General features: G+C 52.0%; 6 protein-coding genes across 6 annotated transcripts; 1 reads left to right on the forward strand and 5 right to left on the reverse strand.

Annotated features, from left to right (window-relative positions):
• Positions 1–55: 55 nt before the first annotated feature.
• Positions 56–3,055, reverse strand: COCVIDRAFT_29816 (hypothetical protein; the record flags this gene model as incomplete). The annotated part of the gene is made up of 2 exons (XM_014697404.1): positions 56–2,740; positions 2,993–3,055. The coding sequence occupies 2 exons, from the start codon at positions 3,053–3,055 to the stop codon at positions 56–58; spliced, it is 2,748 nt and encodes a 915-aa protein (XP_014552890.1).
• A 2,265-nt stretch (positions 3,056–5,320) lies between these two features.
• Positions 5,321–6,568, reverse strand: COCVIDRAFT_109087 (hypothetical protein; the record flags this gene model as incomplete). Its single annotated transcript, XM_014697405.1, has 2 exons — positions 5,321–5,535; positions 5,857–6,568. The coding sequence occupies 2 exons, from the start codon at positions 6,566–6,568 to the stop codon at positions 5,321–5,323; spliced, it is 927 nt and encodes a 308-aa protein (XP_014552891.1).
• A 173-nt stretch (positions 6,569–6,741) lies between these two features.
• On the reverse strand, positions 6,742–6,912 carry COCVIDRAFT_109134 (hypothetical protein; the record flags this gene model as incomplete). Its single annotated transcript, XM_014697406.1, has 1 exon — positions 6,742–6,912. A coding segment is annotated over one exon (171 nt), but the record flags the coding sequence as incomplete, so codon positions are not given.
• An 826-nt stretch (positions 6,913–7,738) lies between these two features.
• COCVIDRAFT_19137 (hypothetical protein) lies at positions 7,739–8,444 on the reverse strand (the record flags this gene model as incomplete). Its single annotated transcript, XM_014697377.1, has 2 exons — positions 7,739–8,231; positions 8,284–8,444. The coding sequence occupies 2 exons, from the start codon at positions 8,442–8,444 to the stop codon at positions 7,739–7,741; spliced, it is 654 nt and encodes a 217-aa protein (XP_014552863.1).
• Positions 8,445–8,804: 360 nt separating this feature from the next.
• COCVIDRAFT_41025 (hypothetical protein) lies at positions 8,805–12,434 on the forward strand (the record flags this gene model as incomplete). Its single annotated transcript, XM_014697407.1, has 6 exons — positions 8,805–9,567; positions 9,623–9,687; positions 10,516–10,886; positions 10,945–11,753; positions 11,803–12,224; positions 12,279–12,434. 6 exons carry the CDS (start codon positions 8,805–8,807, stop codon positions 12,432–12,434), a joined length of 2,586 nt encoding a protein of 861 aa, XP_014552893.1.
• Positions 12,435–13,051: 617 nt separating this feature from the next.
• Positions 13,052–13,954, reverse strand: COCVIDRAFT_29821 (hypothetical protein; the record flags this gene model as incomplete). The annotated part of the gene is made up of 2 exons (XM_014697408.1): positions 13,052–13,884; positions 13,942–13,954. 2 exons carry the CDS (start codon positions 13,952–13,954, stop codon positions 13,052–13,054), a joined length of 846 nt encoding a protein of 281 aa, XP_014552894.1.
• Positions 13,955–15,042: the final 1,088 nt, after the last annotated feature.

The following is a 15,042-nucleotide window of genomic DNA, read 5'->3' on the forward strand; positions in this document are numbered from 1 at the left end:
GCATCCTTCTCCTCGAACCTCTTGCTCAAAGCAAATCTCTAATACATTCCCCTTCTTAAACAGGCACAACATGATTAGCAGGAAACAACTTGCCCACCCCACAATAAACGCCCCAGTACCAATCCCCATTAATATCCGCCGCCTCTCTAATCTCCGCTCCGCGTGGAAACGCCAACTCATCATCGACCCCGTCATCGGGCCAATACGCCCAGCGCGCCAATAACCTCAATCCGAGTCCTCCATCCGGCGGCACACGCATGACCCTTGCCATATCCTCTTCTTTCATTGCATAACCACCCACAAGATCCTTCACCACAATGCGTCGCTGGGCGCCATCGCGATCCTCAAACCCGACCACGTACATGCGGTGGGAGCGCAGACACTTGCGCCAGCCGGATACGCCGTCTTCCTTGGGGATGCGGCCGCTGACGCTGAGTTTGTGGTAGCAGCTTGTGCAGATGTCGTAGTCGCCGGCGTTGCATTTGAGGCAGTGGAAGCGTGTGTTGGAGGGGGCGATGGGGTAGCGGCATACGTTGCAGAGCGTGGTGAAGGTTAGCGGACGGAAGATGGAGTTTGCGATTGTGAAGTATCCTGGGCCGCGGGCGAGGGAGGCGGATTTGGGGGTTAGGGGGGCGGCGAGAGGGGTTGTTGTTTCTGCTGTATCTGAGGAGGGTGGTGCTAGATGTGAGGGTTCTAGGCGGGGGGTGGAGGGAGTTGAGGGAGTGGCGTCGGTGGTTGAGGATTGCGGTTCTCGAGCCTTCTTTGCGACGGGGACGAGGGGGTGAGTGCAGTGGCGGCCTTGGTTTACGCAGTCGTTGCAGTAGCCCCAGTCGCCTTCGTTGCAGTAGTCGCATTTCCAGTAGCAGGCATTGGCGTAGGCTTTGCAGTTTTCGCAGAAGACGCCGAGTTCCACTCGCTGCTTGGGATCGTCTTCGCTCATTAGGACGTGCGGTGGGGTGCTGGATTCTGTGAGTGGTGTCATGGGCCGTCGGTATCGACGCCCGATTAGGATGTGAGGGTGCTCGTGGTTGGGTGGATAGCCTCCTTCGGGTGCTTCTCGCTCATAACGAGGCCATGCCGTCCAGCCAAATCCAAACCAATGCTTACAGCCTTTGCCGAGGCGGTAGCAGCGGACGCAGATGCTATACTCACCTCCATCGCAGCGGCTACAGTTGTAGTGTAACTCATACTGAATGTCACTCTTGTTACAGCGCTGGCATGTAATGTTGGGCTCGTTGTAGAAAACGGGCGCAATTGAAGAAGCGGCCGAAGTTTGCCTGGATCGAGGCAGTGGAACAGTCAAGTCTGTGGCGGAGCGAGAGATTGGGGGTGAAGCTGTTGGTGGAGTGTTACTGTTTGAAGCACGTGGCAGTGTGACACGAGCGGGATCGGTTGTGCGACGCGATGTTGGCGGGTGGAGAGGCGTGGCTGCAGGTGTTAAGGATGAGGAAGTAGGTACGGCTGTAGTTCCTACAGTAGCTAGAGAGCTAGTTGGACTACCACGACCTGGTATGTTGAAATCTGGCAGTTGAGGCGAACTAGGATTCGAGCTCGCGCTGGATTGCACACTGTCGCGGAACTGTTGGCGGGCATCCAGCCGGCTTCGTTGCTGATTGTCTGACTGGCGGCGGCGTGCTGGAGGTGCGGTCTCTGATGCCGATACCCGTTCACTACTACTGTTATTTTGCGAGTTTCCAATGGCCGAGTTTGCATTCGGACGTTCAGTTCTTGTGGCTGAGCGGGAACTGCCTTGGCTTGATGACCTTTGTCGCGGTCCCCGCCCACCGCGGTTGGCAGCATCAATTAGGCCTGGTCGTGATATTGGAGGTCGTAAAGTAGATTGTGGAATTGAAGATCCGCTTTCCGACCGGCCATGGTGTCTTCTTCGTTGTACATCTTCCTCCCGTAGACGAGGACTGCGCAAGGGCTGAGGAACAAGCGGGGATGATGTGCTGGTAAGACCTTCTCTTGCTAGGCGCTCTCTCCTTTGCCTTCTTTCGCGTTGTCGCTCGGCCTGTCTGTCTGCCTGTCGTCGCCGCACTGCTTCAGCAATCCTCTCTGTGATTTCCTCCTCCTGTGCGGTGCCAATCTGGTTCAAATCAAACCCCTCTGATACAAGCTCCTCCAGCACCTGCCGCACAAGGTCCTCGTCCACCTCGTCAGCATCAAGATCGGACGAACTCAGCAACGAGCGCAAACTCGACTGGTGCTCAACAGCCCTGGGCGGTCTTGCAGATGCAGCTGAAGGGTTCCTGCTGGTTGGGTGTCTTGTGTCTCGACTTGCACGCGAGTCGGTGCTAGTAGCGCGGCTTCTTTCTCTCCTCCTGCGCTCCCGGGATGGTCGCAGGTGGTTGTTGTTGCCGCCTGATATGCCCGCATCTCTCAAGCTCAGTTGCTGGGCCTCATCCAACATGCGCTGATCCACGTCATCACGCTCGTCTCGTCGCCTGAGCTTTGGAAGCACATTGTCCCCGGGCTTGTATTTATTCCGGTCCGCCTGTTTCTCTTCCTCGGTCTTGCCTCTTTCCGGATTGGCTTTTATGAAGATGTCGAGGAGGGTGGTAACGGTCGCATTAGGCTGTGTGGTGCGCACCGAGGCGCGGCATGACGGGCAAGTGTATGGGTGTATCGATGTGGCCGTAGAGGCCTGGAAGGCGAACCATTCCTTCAGACATGCGCCGCAAAAGGTGTGAAGGCAATCAAGAAGCGTCAACGGCTGGTAGAGAAGGTCGGTACAGATCTGGGCAGGGAACCGTTAGCAGGCGTAGCCCTACGGCTCGGCAGGCCCAGACGGACAGCGAAAAGAAGAAACGAGAGATCCGGGTCTTAAAGTCTCTCTACACGTCCATACGCCCAGCGACACCCTCTTAAGGCACTGCAACCGTCGCCAGGCCTGGCTTAACACAATGTCGGCCATGCCGCATTCTCGCTGGGCCGCTCCCCACCTTTGCGCCGCCATGAAACCTGAACCTGAACCTGAACCTCGACTTACCGAGCAAGTTAATTCCTTCTCCAGGTCGCTATGTACTCCGCCAGCGCGCTCGCCCTCAGCCATTTTTCGGTGCAAACGAAATGTCGTGAATGAGCGTCATGAGCAGCAGCGAGGTTGCGGTCTGGCTAGCTAGCTGAGCTGTGTGCGGTCAGCGACTCGATGCCACCATGCACTTGGCGAGGCACTGACTTGGGTGAGGGGACGTGTCATAGGCTGCCAGCGCATGTACGATTCCACAGCGACGCCGCCCGCCCAAGGAAATCAGATCCCCGTCCGCATTCTGCATCCTCTATATGTGGGCCGCATGCAGCGAGCGTCGGCATCTTGCGAAGCGGCATGTCACGCGAGTTGGTGTCGTACTAGCACGTACTGGCTGCGCGATGCCGGCATGCTCCAAGCACCAACGTTGGTAGTACTACTTACAGGGCATGTGGGACTACTACCTACTTAGCCTGGCCACTCTGCTGACCAGCACATGACAAAAGCCTGAAAGTATTTGTCTTGATGGACCATAGCCACTGCAGGCCCCTCATACTCGTCCCGTCTTGAACTCGACGCTTGGCGACCCCATCAAGCTTTCTAGTCCTGCCGCACATCATGTTTTGTGCATCGTTTCGGCTGTACCACAATCGGCAGGGCACCAGCTCCTGATCAAAGCACATCCCAAACATAGACCACTCCACGGGCGCCACCGGGTACATGTCATCCGGGAATATCAGGTATCCAGATTTCCGGGCCTGAGGTTTCGAAACCTCAGGCAAACGACCGCAATATCGCCGAACCTGGACTTCTACAAGGCCACGATATCCCTGGTATGGAATTGAACGTCACTGTATAGCTGGATACTGTAAGACTCCTCTCTTGTCTGTCCCTTCAGTAAGGTGTTGCATACATTATGATACATATAAACATCATGTGCTGAGTCCTCTTGTCTTTTTTTCATATCTTTCTAGAGCTTGGTTAAAAGTCATGTCAAACTCGCTCAATTGAATCGCTACATATCACCTGCCAATACACGAGGTAAAAGCAACTTGAACATGCTTCCATCTATGAATTTTTTTTAATGAAAAGAGTAAATCTCATTGCCGAGGAAATAACCCGGCCTCGACCTGCATTCCATGCTCCACAACATCCTTGCATTTATCAGCCTCCTGGCTAATCCTCGGCGAGCACTTTGCCCGTATAATGCTTGTGCGACGCCACCCACACTTGACCCTTTGAACCACGTACCTCTTGGCACTGAACAATGGTAAGCTGAAATTTGAAATTCACTCTGTGGATTGGACTTCAGTTTCTGATTTGGTTCCCGTGTTCAGAACTGGAGGATGTATGGTTTAAACCAAGAACCAGCCGTTGCATATTAGGAAAAGAAAGGAACTTCCATGTCGTCTCGACATGGAATTGCTTTACAAGCGAAAACTTCTCATCCTTTTAGGTTTTCTAATGTACATATATTAGATTCATCTGGAATTTTACGCCCTTATGCTATGACCAAGAGGTACCTATATTGTACTGAGTTGTATCTTAAATGGAAGTACTACCTACAAACCAATTGGTCTCACTTGTATGCATTGTATATTCTTGATATACAGAGACCATGAAGTTTTGATAGAAATCAAATCCTAGAAAGGCAATTTCGTTATACACAGCAAAAAATCACTTGAGTTCTTGCACACAAGTGTGCTGCGTAATATTTTCTTTTGCATCTCATTCCCACTGTGCCAGTCTGTGTTGGTAGAATTCCTACTATAAGCTATACGAAGGTCAGCTAATACAGAGGAGCTCGAGAACACACTTCAACTTCCATAATCTTGATGGGTTATATACGTGCCTATTTGACTACCGTAAGATATAGGTATATATCGATATCTCGGCTCAACTTCGCTCGGTTGTATCTCAGCCTCATGTACCTATACTACTGAAGCTATTTACATTCTCAATACATGTCAAGGATGGTATATCATCTTATTCTTCTTTCTTAGAAGTCAATATTGCGAAATCACACAATCACACAAGCAGCAGCAAAAGAAAGTAAACTTCGGCAGGCTAATACCCTTTATATTCGCCATTGTCCAGCATCTCACAACTGACAATAACTACAAAGCTATAGACATTTATATATATACTCCACTCGCCACCGTCCATTACATCCCCTTCTTAAAAAAGAAAAAAAAAGACAAGGCTTATTTACATACTAAACGAGAGTGAAAACGTGATGTGACCTGCATAACACGGTTGGACTCCCCCCTGTTTTGGTTTGTTTCCACCTTGGATGTTTCCATGCCCCCCCTCTCCCACTCTGGGCATGTTGTTTAGGCTGGAATACCCTTAGTTACGGCCCTGGCGGCCACCGGCAGCAGCGCCAGCGGCGGCACCGTTAGCGGCCTGGCCCTGAGCGCCAGCTTGTCCTTGAGCACCAGCTTGGCCCTGAGCACCGGCTTGGCCCTGAGCGCCAGCCTGTCCTTGAGCGCCAGCCTGTCCTTGAGCAGCCTGGCCCTGGGCACCAGCCTGTCCTTGAGCAGTCTGTCCCTGAGCAGCCTGTCCTTGCTGAGCGGTCTGCTGTCCTTGCTGAGCGGTCTGCTGTCCTTGCTGAGCGGTCTGCTGTCCTTGCTGAGCAGTCTGCTGTCCTTGCTGAGCAGTCTGCTGTCCTTGCTGAGCAGTCTGCTGTCCTTGCTGGGCGGTCTGTTGTCCCTGCTGGGCAGTCTGTTGTCCCTGTTGGGCAGTCTGTTGTCCCTGCTGGGCGGTCTGTTGTCCCTGCTGGGCAGTCTGTCCCTGAGCCTGACCCTGAGGAGTGGTAGCTCCAGCAGTGCCGGCAGTACCAGCGGTTCCGGTAGTGCCAGCAGTGCCAGCGGTTCCAGCGGTACCAGCGGCACCAGGAGTGGCACCGTTCTGGACTTGACCGTTACCAGTTCCCTGGGCAAGAGCCTGGGCAGCAGCGAAAGCAGCTGCAGGGCTACCTGCAGGCTGGCCGGGCTGGGTAGGACCAGCTCCCTGGACACCGTTGATGACACCAGTCTGGTTGCATGCGGTAGGGCGGACAGCCTGGCTGGAAGAGCCGGTGGAGGCCATGTAGGCATCGATGTTGGGGAGAACGTTGACACAGCGGTTCTGGTTGATCAGGTCGATGTTGCCAGCGGCAGCCATACCCTGGATGGACATTTGCTGGAGCTTGTCGACGACATCCTGGAAAGCACCGCCAGTGGCGAGAGTGCTGTTGGCAGCAATGACGTTGGGGTCAGCGCTGTTGGCAGCGTCGATGACGGCCTTCTGGTTGAGCTCGTCAACCTCGGCGTTGTAGGCAACAGTAGCGGCCTGCTTGAACTGGACGTTGTTCTGGATGCTGGCACCGTTGTTGAGGAAGTTGGAGACCATGGAGGTGTCGGCCATCCAGTTGGAGACGGCAGTTGCGAGATCGCCGGCGGTAGGGGTTTGACCGTTGGCGATACCCGCACCCTGACCGGTGGGGTTGTTGGGGGTGGTTGCCGGCTGGGCGTTGGGGTTCTGCTGCTGGACCTGAGCGTAAGGAGCAGCGTAAACAGCGGAGGTGAGGAGAGAGGCGACGAGAATGTACTGCATGATGGCGGTTGTTAAAATGTATCGAAAGCGATGGAATATAATTATGTAGAAGTTGTAATAAGTAAGTGAGAGATGCTGGAAGACGAAAATAAAAGATATTAGCCTGTTAGTGATTGAGGAACCTGTCCGATAATGACTCTCTGGGTGGAGGGACAAGCGATACTTATACTTGCTCAGACCCGCCTTCTGGAGAGGGTCTCACGAGACGTAAAGGCGACTGGCATCGCAGTAGTGTGGAGATGGAACGAGTTAGATGCCAAGCTTCCGCAGACATGCCGGAGAGTTGGTGGAGTGCTCGATGCTAGAGTTTCGAAGCATGCTGGTGTTTGGTGCGCTACGCTTCCCCAGGGCCTAGACGCAAACCAAACGAGCGCCGGTTGTCCTGAATCATGGCCAGTTCCGGTCTGTTTGCCAAGGTTATTATGCTGTGTCCTAACACAGAATTAGTCACTAACGTTTGGCATGCCGATGTTGCAGTTTTGGCGCCGTCTGGGAAAAGGTTTCGAAGGCCTTGGCGCACTAAGTAGCCTTCACGCGATAGCGGGAGATCACCGGATTTTGTGTCGAAACCTGGTCCCAACTGACCCCACATTACGCCTGGATCGACACAAGCGTGCCACAGGTTTCCAAATGCTTATCATGTTTCTCTGCATGGTTACTTGCGGTCACTAGTTGCAGAGGTGATCATTTGTAAGTTGTACAACAATACCTCATCGACAATCCTTAGTGCATAAGCAACACTAGTAGAATCTCATCTTTCAAATGTTGCCTTCGTAGTCCTGTACTAGTAGTCCAGGACGAGGCGGTGACAAAGTTAGTTGACTCGAGGCTGCTTCGCGTCAGAATCCCCAAGTACACGCTGATACGCGCTAGAGCGGAACAGCACGTGATACAGCACAAATACTTTATGCAGTGGTGATAAAACGTCAAGATTAACCGTCAGTTTCTAAGCAGTGCCTCCCTGGAGCCCCTGCAGCACCTATACAAATCGTTTCGTGTGTAACATAGCAGAACAAGATAGGGCAATGGGAAGCGACGAGATGTTGAGGTCGAGGAAACGAACCCATTTCGCAAATTGGGCCTCAACAATCACGAGAACACGGTTGATGGGCACGATTTGTACTCAGCAGTGGCATAGCTATGCACAAGACCTTGACTGCTATACAACATTTATAGCGTCCTGTTTTGTGCGGGATCCATGCTCGTCTCAATCTTGCGAATAAACTTGGCAGGATTTCCCGCGACTACTGTAAAGTCGGGAACACTCTTTGTAACAACGCTGCCGGCGCCGACAACGCTGCCTTTTCCAATCGTGACTCCTGGCAATATGCATACATTTCCTCCAATCCAACAGTCTTCTCCAACATGGATTTCCTTGCCGAGCTCTGGACCCTGAGTGCCGTTGCGAACGGCAGGGTCAAGAGGATGGGTGCCGGAATAGAAGCTACAATTTGGGCCCACAAGCGTACGCGAGCCGATGGTGATCAGACAAGTATCCAAGAAAACGGAATTGAAGTTGATAAAGACGTTTTCGCCAAGACGAACGTTGTAGCCGTAGTCCATTGCCATTGGCGGCTCGATCCATGGGTCATTTTCGAAAAGCTTGTCGTCTTCCTCTGCTGTTTGTGCTTGTGGTGGTAGAGGTGTCTTATCCTGGATGACACTGAACACAAATGTGAAAAGAGAATCTTGCGGTACCAAAGACTCATACATACTCTCTGAACAGCTCGGTAAGTTTCCTTCGTGGCACGTCGCCAGCGTTGTTGTACCTAGTCCAGGCATGTTTGCACCTTGCTCGCTCGGCTACAAGTTCAGGCGTGAATGCATGGTAGAGCTCGCCCCTGGCCATTCGCTTCTTGTTCTCCGAAAGCTCCATTGCAACGTTGCACAAAATCGCGACTGTAAGCCTTTGAGCACACCTGGTCAGACTCGGTGATACCAGGGCCAGAGGTTGCGGGGATGCCCTTGACAAGCTAGGCTGATATTAGAATAGCGTGCGGATCTCGTGGGCTGCCGACTGGCGAGGCGCAACGTCAAGAACAATGGCAACCCTCTCTTATTCCTCTGAGCCTTGCTATTGTCTTGCGTTGCGGCAACCCGCCCAGCCTCCCAGTAGCTGTGCACTCTTTTCTTCAGCGTTGTATAAAGTCATGTTCTGAACACTGCCGTTTGCCTCTTCCTGACCGCATATTCAAGTCCCCGCATACCGCTACTCTCTTCCCTACCTACGGCAACCATGGCTGCAAATGGCTCATCCTCGGGTATCGACATCTCGCTACCTGAAAACCCAGGGAATGGAAATGGACCATGGGCTCCTGGAACAGGAGACAGGCAGCCCCCAAACGTAGCTCCTGCCACTCAGCCAAGGAACCTAAACGCCATCTCTCCAGATTTCTACCCCCACGGCAAGCGTTCGCTATCAGGAATTGCTGTGCGTGCCTTTTGCTTAGGTTGCGCCCTTGTTTCCGGCCTGGCTGGAGCTGCGCTTCTCGCATATCACGGAAGCCATCTATGGCGGCCTTGCCTATTCCTTAGCACGCTTGCTCTCTTCCACTTCCTCGAGTTCTACACAACAGCCGCATACAACACTCCAGTTGCCAAGGTTGCATCATTTCTTCTCAGCAACGGTGATCAGTACCGCATAGCTCATACCATGGCCTTTATCGAGACATTCATCACATCCTATTTTTTCCCCGGCTACCAATCCTATATCCACCCACCATGGGCCATCGCAATCGGTGTCGTTCTGATTGCGGTTGGGCAGACTGTCCGCAGCATTGCAATGATACAAGCTGGAACTAATTTCAACCACATGGTACAGTCGAGCAAGAACGACGGCCATGAACTGGTGACACATGGACTATACCACTACTTCCGACACCCCTCGTATTTTGGTTTCTTTTGGTGGGGTATCGGAACGCAGATCATGTTGGGAAATACTTTTTGCTTCCTGGCATATACTGCTGTTCTTTGGTCATTTTTCAAGAGACGTATATTTCGTAAGTCTCACTCTCTGTGGCCCATGAACCTTGTACATGTTCTAATCCATATTAGATGAAGAGAAACATTTGCTGGAATTCTTTGGCAATGATTATAGGGAATACAAAGCGCGGACGCGTGTCTGGATACCTTTCATATGAATCTTCAGGGCGGATCTAATGAGGAGTCTTGGGAATGTTTGCGCTGCAGCATGTCAATATTCACTGCTTATATGTCCAGCCGTGTAAATGAACAGACTAGCCTATATGGATGCTTTTACGAGCGAGTCCTACGTCAAATCGAATATGCAGTCTTTTTTGTAGATCATGTCGTTGTTGTGTTATACCGTCGAGAAAACCGTCTTGACTATTGATACGCACTCGAGGGAAATAAGTTTAGACTTTGGGTAGCAGGTTCAAACTTGAGCGAGCAAACACGCGCCTCATTGTAACACAAATAATTATCCTGTTTCTCTTTGACACAGTCTCTAATTCCCCACGACTTGCAACTCACGTTTATTCCTCTCAGAACCGGAGTTGTCCAGGTCATGACAGCATTTCCATTTCGCTGTAAGTCAACTCTGGCTGTTGACATGCACGACAAGTGGCAACTGCGACGTGACTGCTCCGGGCCCTGTTTGGTTTAGTCAGACATGGCCACGCTTCCGTCACCTCGACTGCTAAAAGCCCGCGCCAATCCAACTCCATAGGTCTCATGCCAAATAATCGTGAGCCTCGTCTTGCATGCATCAGTAACGACAAGAACTACCATGCTTGCCTAGAAGCGTGCATACACGGAATTGAAAACTTTCCTGTTGATCGACGCAGTAACAGTTAGTCCACACGTCCACTCACCTACCATATAATCTTGCTCACTGCTTGTTTTCACCTAGCCACAGCACCACCAAAACAAAATTCCACACGCGTACGACGAGTGCCACTCACAGTGATCTACTGTCTTCTGTGGAGCACTGCTCAACTTCGTCACTTCCATTTCCTCTGCTGTCACCCTTACGTGCGGGTTGCCGTCAACAAACAAGCTCACCTCCGGCATCTCGTTCGCTTGCAGCTATGCATCGCTCGCGATGGGCAGACTCGCCGCCAACTGCTTCGAAAGGCGCCATTTCGCAAAGTGCTGCTCCGTCGATGAAACCCAGCACCTCCGCTGTCCAGCCCGTCGCGAATCCGGGTGCCTTAAAACTCAAGAAGAGCGCCGTCAAGATTTTGGGAGCTGCTAGACATCTATCTCCGCCTTCTACTCCATCTGCAGCGTCCATTCCGCTACCGATGACGCCTCCTGTTTCTCTGTCAGATAAACTCGAGCCTTTAGTAGCTGAATCGTTAGTACTCCACCGCCATCGTAAATCCGAACCTGGCCGCTAATTCTTGCAATAGCAGGTCTGTTAGTGTACCGTCAATCTCCAACGCAAAGGCAGGTCCATCTCAGAAGGATGATCCAAAGTCCGATGACACATCCGCACTGATTGATGCTCTTTTTGCCCACCTGAACAGCAAGGACTCCGAGCTTTCTGCTCCCGCTACAGGCAGCAGCATGACACTCGGAAATCACACGAAAGTGGCACCGATTGAAAGCCTTCCAAGCTCTACAACAGCTACTCTAGTGGTTCCATCGGTACTCACGGAAGCAATTCCCAAACAGGCCACCACAGATGGCTTACCAGAGCCCGTAAAGGCCGCGGTACAGCCCGCAGACATCACTGAAGCAGAGCTCGAGAACGAATACATGCGCAGAGCTAGCGCGTATGTTGATGCTCTTCCAGACACCAAGGAGGGCACGCCACAGCTCATTAAGGTCGTCTCCAACAAAATGCGTGTCACATATAAACCACTCGCCAGCATGGATGTGAAAGAAAAGGATACTATCAAGGCAAGATTTGCGTTTGCCATAGCCAACTACCTCAACAAAACCTTACAAAAAGGCCCAATGGAGTGCGCGGCTTCTTCTATTAAGCAAAAACTTGAGGATGTCGACGGAGACTTTCTCAAACTTTGCGCCATGCTTGTAGAAGAGAAACACATGTCGTTAGAGACACTTGACGATGTTACTGGGCTGGTCAAGGCTCTGCTTGATATTCTTCCCAAGGCGGAATTGACCACTATCCCAGGTATGTTAGGAAGCAAGGTAGTGCTTGAGGACCCGATCGACAACATGAAAACATGGCCAACGGCAGAGAAACGCAGTTCCTGTAAGTCGATTGCACAATATTTCACATGACCAGCGCTAACATTGAATAGCTGCAGCTGCTCGTACATGTATTCTCAAGGGTGTCTCCGCCGTCACCAGTATCAATCAGCTTCAGGCTCTAGTATGGGGTGGAAGGCTGGAGTCCATCTCTATGCCAGAGCCTGGATCCTCGAACGCTCTTGTCAAATTCCTCACAGCTGATGGCTGTAAGAAGTTTCACGCGGATACTGTAAATGGAATAGAGGTGGCCGGAGATAAGAAATCGGCTGTGGTGTTCGTTGAGCTGGCTGAAGGTCCAAACTCCACCAACGATGTCATCCAGGGCTGCATCGATAACGGCATGACTCGTTGTGTCCGAGCTATTGGAAAAGTAGACTATACCGACGCGCAGCTCATGGGATTTGCCAAAGGAAAGAGCCAGATCAACAAGCGCGAGGTTGACTGCATCAAGCATGGGAAGAATACACGCGGTGTGAGTTACTGCCTAACTTTATGCAGTTGCAAAATGCTGACTATGTTACTCTAGCACGAGTATACTGAATTCCGCTTTGCGAATATCTACCACGCCCTCAACTTTAGGCGTGAACTTACGGACAACGAAGACTGGGAGCATTGCAACATAGGATACGCACCTGATCCATGCGAGCTTGCAACCGGTGTTCACTACAAGGACAACGAATAGAGGAACAGCCGTCTTGACTTCTTTACATGTACAGTGACGGATCATGTTGGCTCCAAAGGGTAGTCGATGGCTTGATCGGTATCAATGTTTCCAGGCTTGAATTATTCAGGGTGCATGAAAGCCCAGAATCAAGAACAGGCCTGTGGTGAAGAAGATAAAGTGACGGGAACGGAGACAAATGGGATGCTTTAGGATGGATGTAGCGATAACTAGTAATGGAACTCTAAGTGTGATAGTTCATTGAGCATCCTGGCTAGACGATGCAGGCTTGTAATCAGAAATCCATACGAGATCAGCAGTAGTAACAAATGACCAAATTTGAATCTATATGATTGGAAACAGGAATGCCAGGCGCTCGGCAACCATGCAAAAAGGACGAACAAGAAAAAGTGTCCTGTTTTTGCTACTAATACATTCCGAGATGCTCAATAAAGAACCAGCATACATGGTGGCCCCCTCTCTAGCAAAACCCATGGTGGAATAAAAGAAAAAGGGGGATGATGGCGTTTCCAGCAAAAAAATACTCCTTCAAAACAAAACCTTGTTAAACGCCTTGACTTGATACCACGTTGTCGTGTTTGCTATTACCGCCCCGTACCTGATGCGTCGGAATCGTCCTACCGGTTCACAGCCGTGAAGCTCGCATCCGTCATCTCCGTATCGCCATTCTGCGGTGGAGCAGCAGCAGCAGCAGCAGAGTCGGTCGCAGTAGCAGCAGGAGGCTGCTGCGCAGCACCCGAAAGCGCACGTTGCCTGCCTCCTTCCTCGTCATTAGCCGCCGGCGCCGGACGCTGCTCATCATACGCAGGATCAAAGTACTGGCGCTGAGGCTGAGACTGCGACTGGGCTGGTTGCTGGGGCTGTAGCGACGGGAGAGAATGTAGGGGAGGGAGGGATGGCGGGGGTGCTCCATTGACGACGCTGGTTGGGGGACTCGCAGCCGTGGTGGCACTGCCGGCTCCGACGGTGTTGAAATAGTTGCTCTGCGACCGGCCGGGGTCTGGGGTGCTTTGCGCGCTGCTGACGGGGTTCACGCTGTGCGATATGTGGCCTATGGCTCCTATCCTTCCTTCGGCACCTAGTCGTTCGCCCTCGCCGCCTGCAGTACTGCTCGCGCCACCGGCGCCGCCGCTGCTGCCAAGGGGAGGGGTGCCCTTTCTGTTGTGGCTCCGCTTGCTGCGCAGCGGCTTGTCGGTTGGGGTGGGCGGGGGGCTGCTACTCCGATCACTGTCGTCGACGTTGTACTCCATGTGCTTGTTGAGTTGTTCGAGGAGAAAAGCGCGCTCGAGGCGCATCTTCTGGATTCCACGGTTCAGGCGGGTTATGCGCAGGCGCGTGCCATCGTTATTGTCTTCAATGTCGGTTATCCGGCGCCGTAGATCGATGCATTTGCGGTAGTAGGCAGTTTCGACGGACGGCGGCAGGTCTTTGGAGGCGATTGCGCGGGATGCTAACGTGGCTGTTTAGTTACAAATGGTCTACTTGAGCGACATGCGACGCGCCTTACGCGGTTGTGGCATCTTTGCGCTTTCTTTCTTTTTTTCAGTGTTTGAGGTGTAATTCCAAAAAGTCACAATGTGGTCCCAATAGCTTGACGTGCGGTGTCGCGGGTGGGTGGAGTGGTTGGAGGATATGGGGTTGTTGGTCTCTGGGGCTGATGGTTGGACGCGCCCATGTTGAAGCTCGAACCTCTGTGGGGCCGACGTTGTTCCGAATAGCCTCACCTCCTGTGGCAACCTAGCCTTGGCATCAACACCACTTACTTCTATGCGGTCTACGTGAATTCTACATCTTCTCGTGTCAGGCCGCTTTGGAATTGCAGTCGCACCCACCTGTCTTCTTTCAGGTCATTGTAGCCCCAAATGCTGATATGTCCTCTCACCATCTTAGACCAAGTGTGTATGAACGCAGCTAAAGGCGTGATCGGTCATGTCCCACATTTTCAAATGTCTCAAATACCTAGTAAAACGGCTCAGATACATTAGGATACTCGCTCACCGGACTTGAAATAGGCGTTAGGAGATCTGTGAGGTAGAACCGGGTGCGCTTATCCCAAATGGGATACCGACTACAGATGCATATCAAACTGCATATGCATATCACCGGACGTTTGGCTGGCTCGGAGGTGCTTGCGCGCTGAAAAATCGTTCACCAACGGAGAGACATCGGTTTCCTTGCCTTTACTTATTTATATTCCCAGTCCCAGCCCCGCCTAGTACTCGACGTTTGGGAGGCTGCGACAAGCAGTACTATATTTGGCAGTTGCGTTACAGTCAGTGCAGCTACACACCGTAATCTGATACTCCTTCAGACAGTCAAAACTCTTCCTCAAATAATCTCCCCGCCGTACGGTTGTAGCCGTGTGTTGTGTGAGTGGACCCGCTGAATAGTGTTTGGTCGGCGGGACCTCGGACTGCTTAAAACGCCTCGCTGGCAATCGATCGATACCACGTATGAAGAGTCTAATCTATAGAGACTAGAATAGAGTAAAGATAGGATCTGCAAATCGCAAGACCAGGTGATGATGGGAGTGCGGTGTGGCTTTGGCTCTTCATATGCAGAATGCATAAAATCGAATGACCTTGACTATATAAATCTGGTGACCGGG

This window comes from Bipolaris victoriae, assembly GCF_000527765.1.
Source record: "Bipolaris victoriae FI3 unplaced genomic scaffold scaffold_99, whole genome shotgun sequence".
Lineage (NCBI taxonomy): Eukaryota > Fungi > Ascomycota > Dothideomycetes > Pleosporales > Pleosporaceae > Bipolaris > Bipolaris victoriae.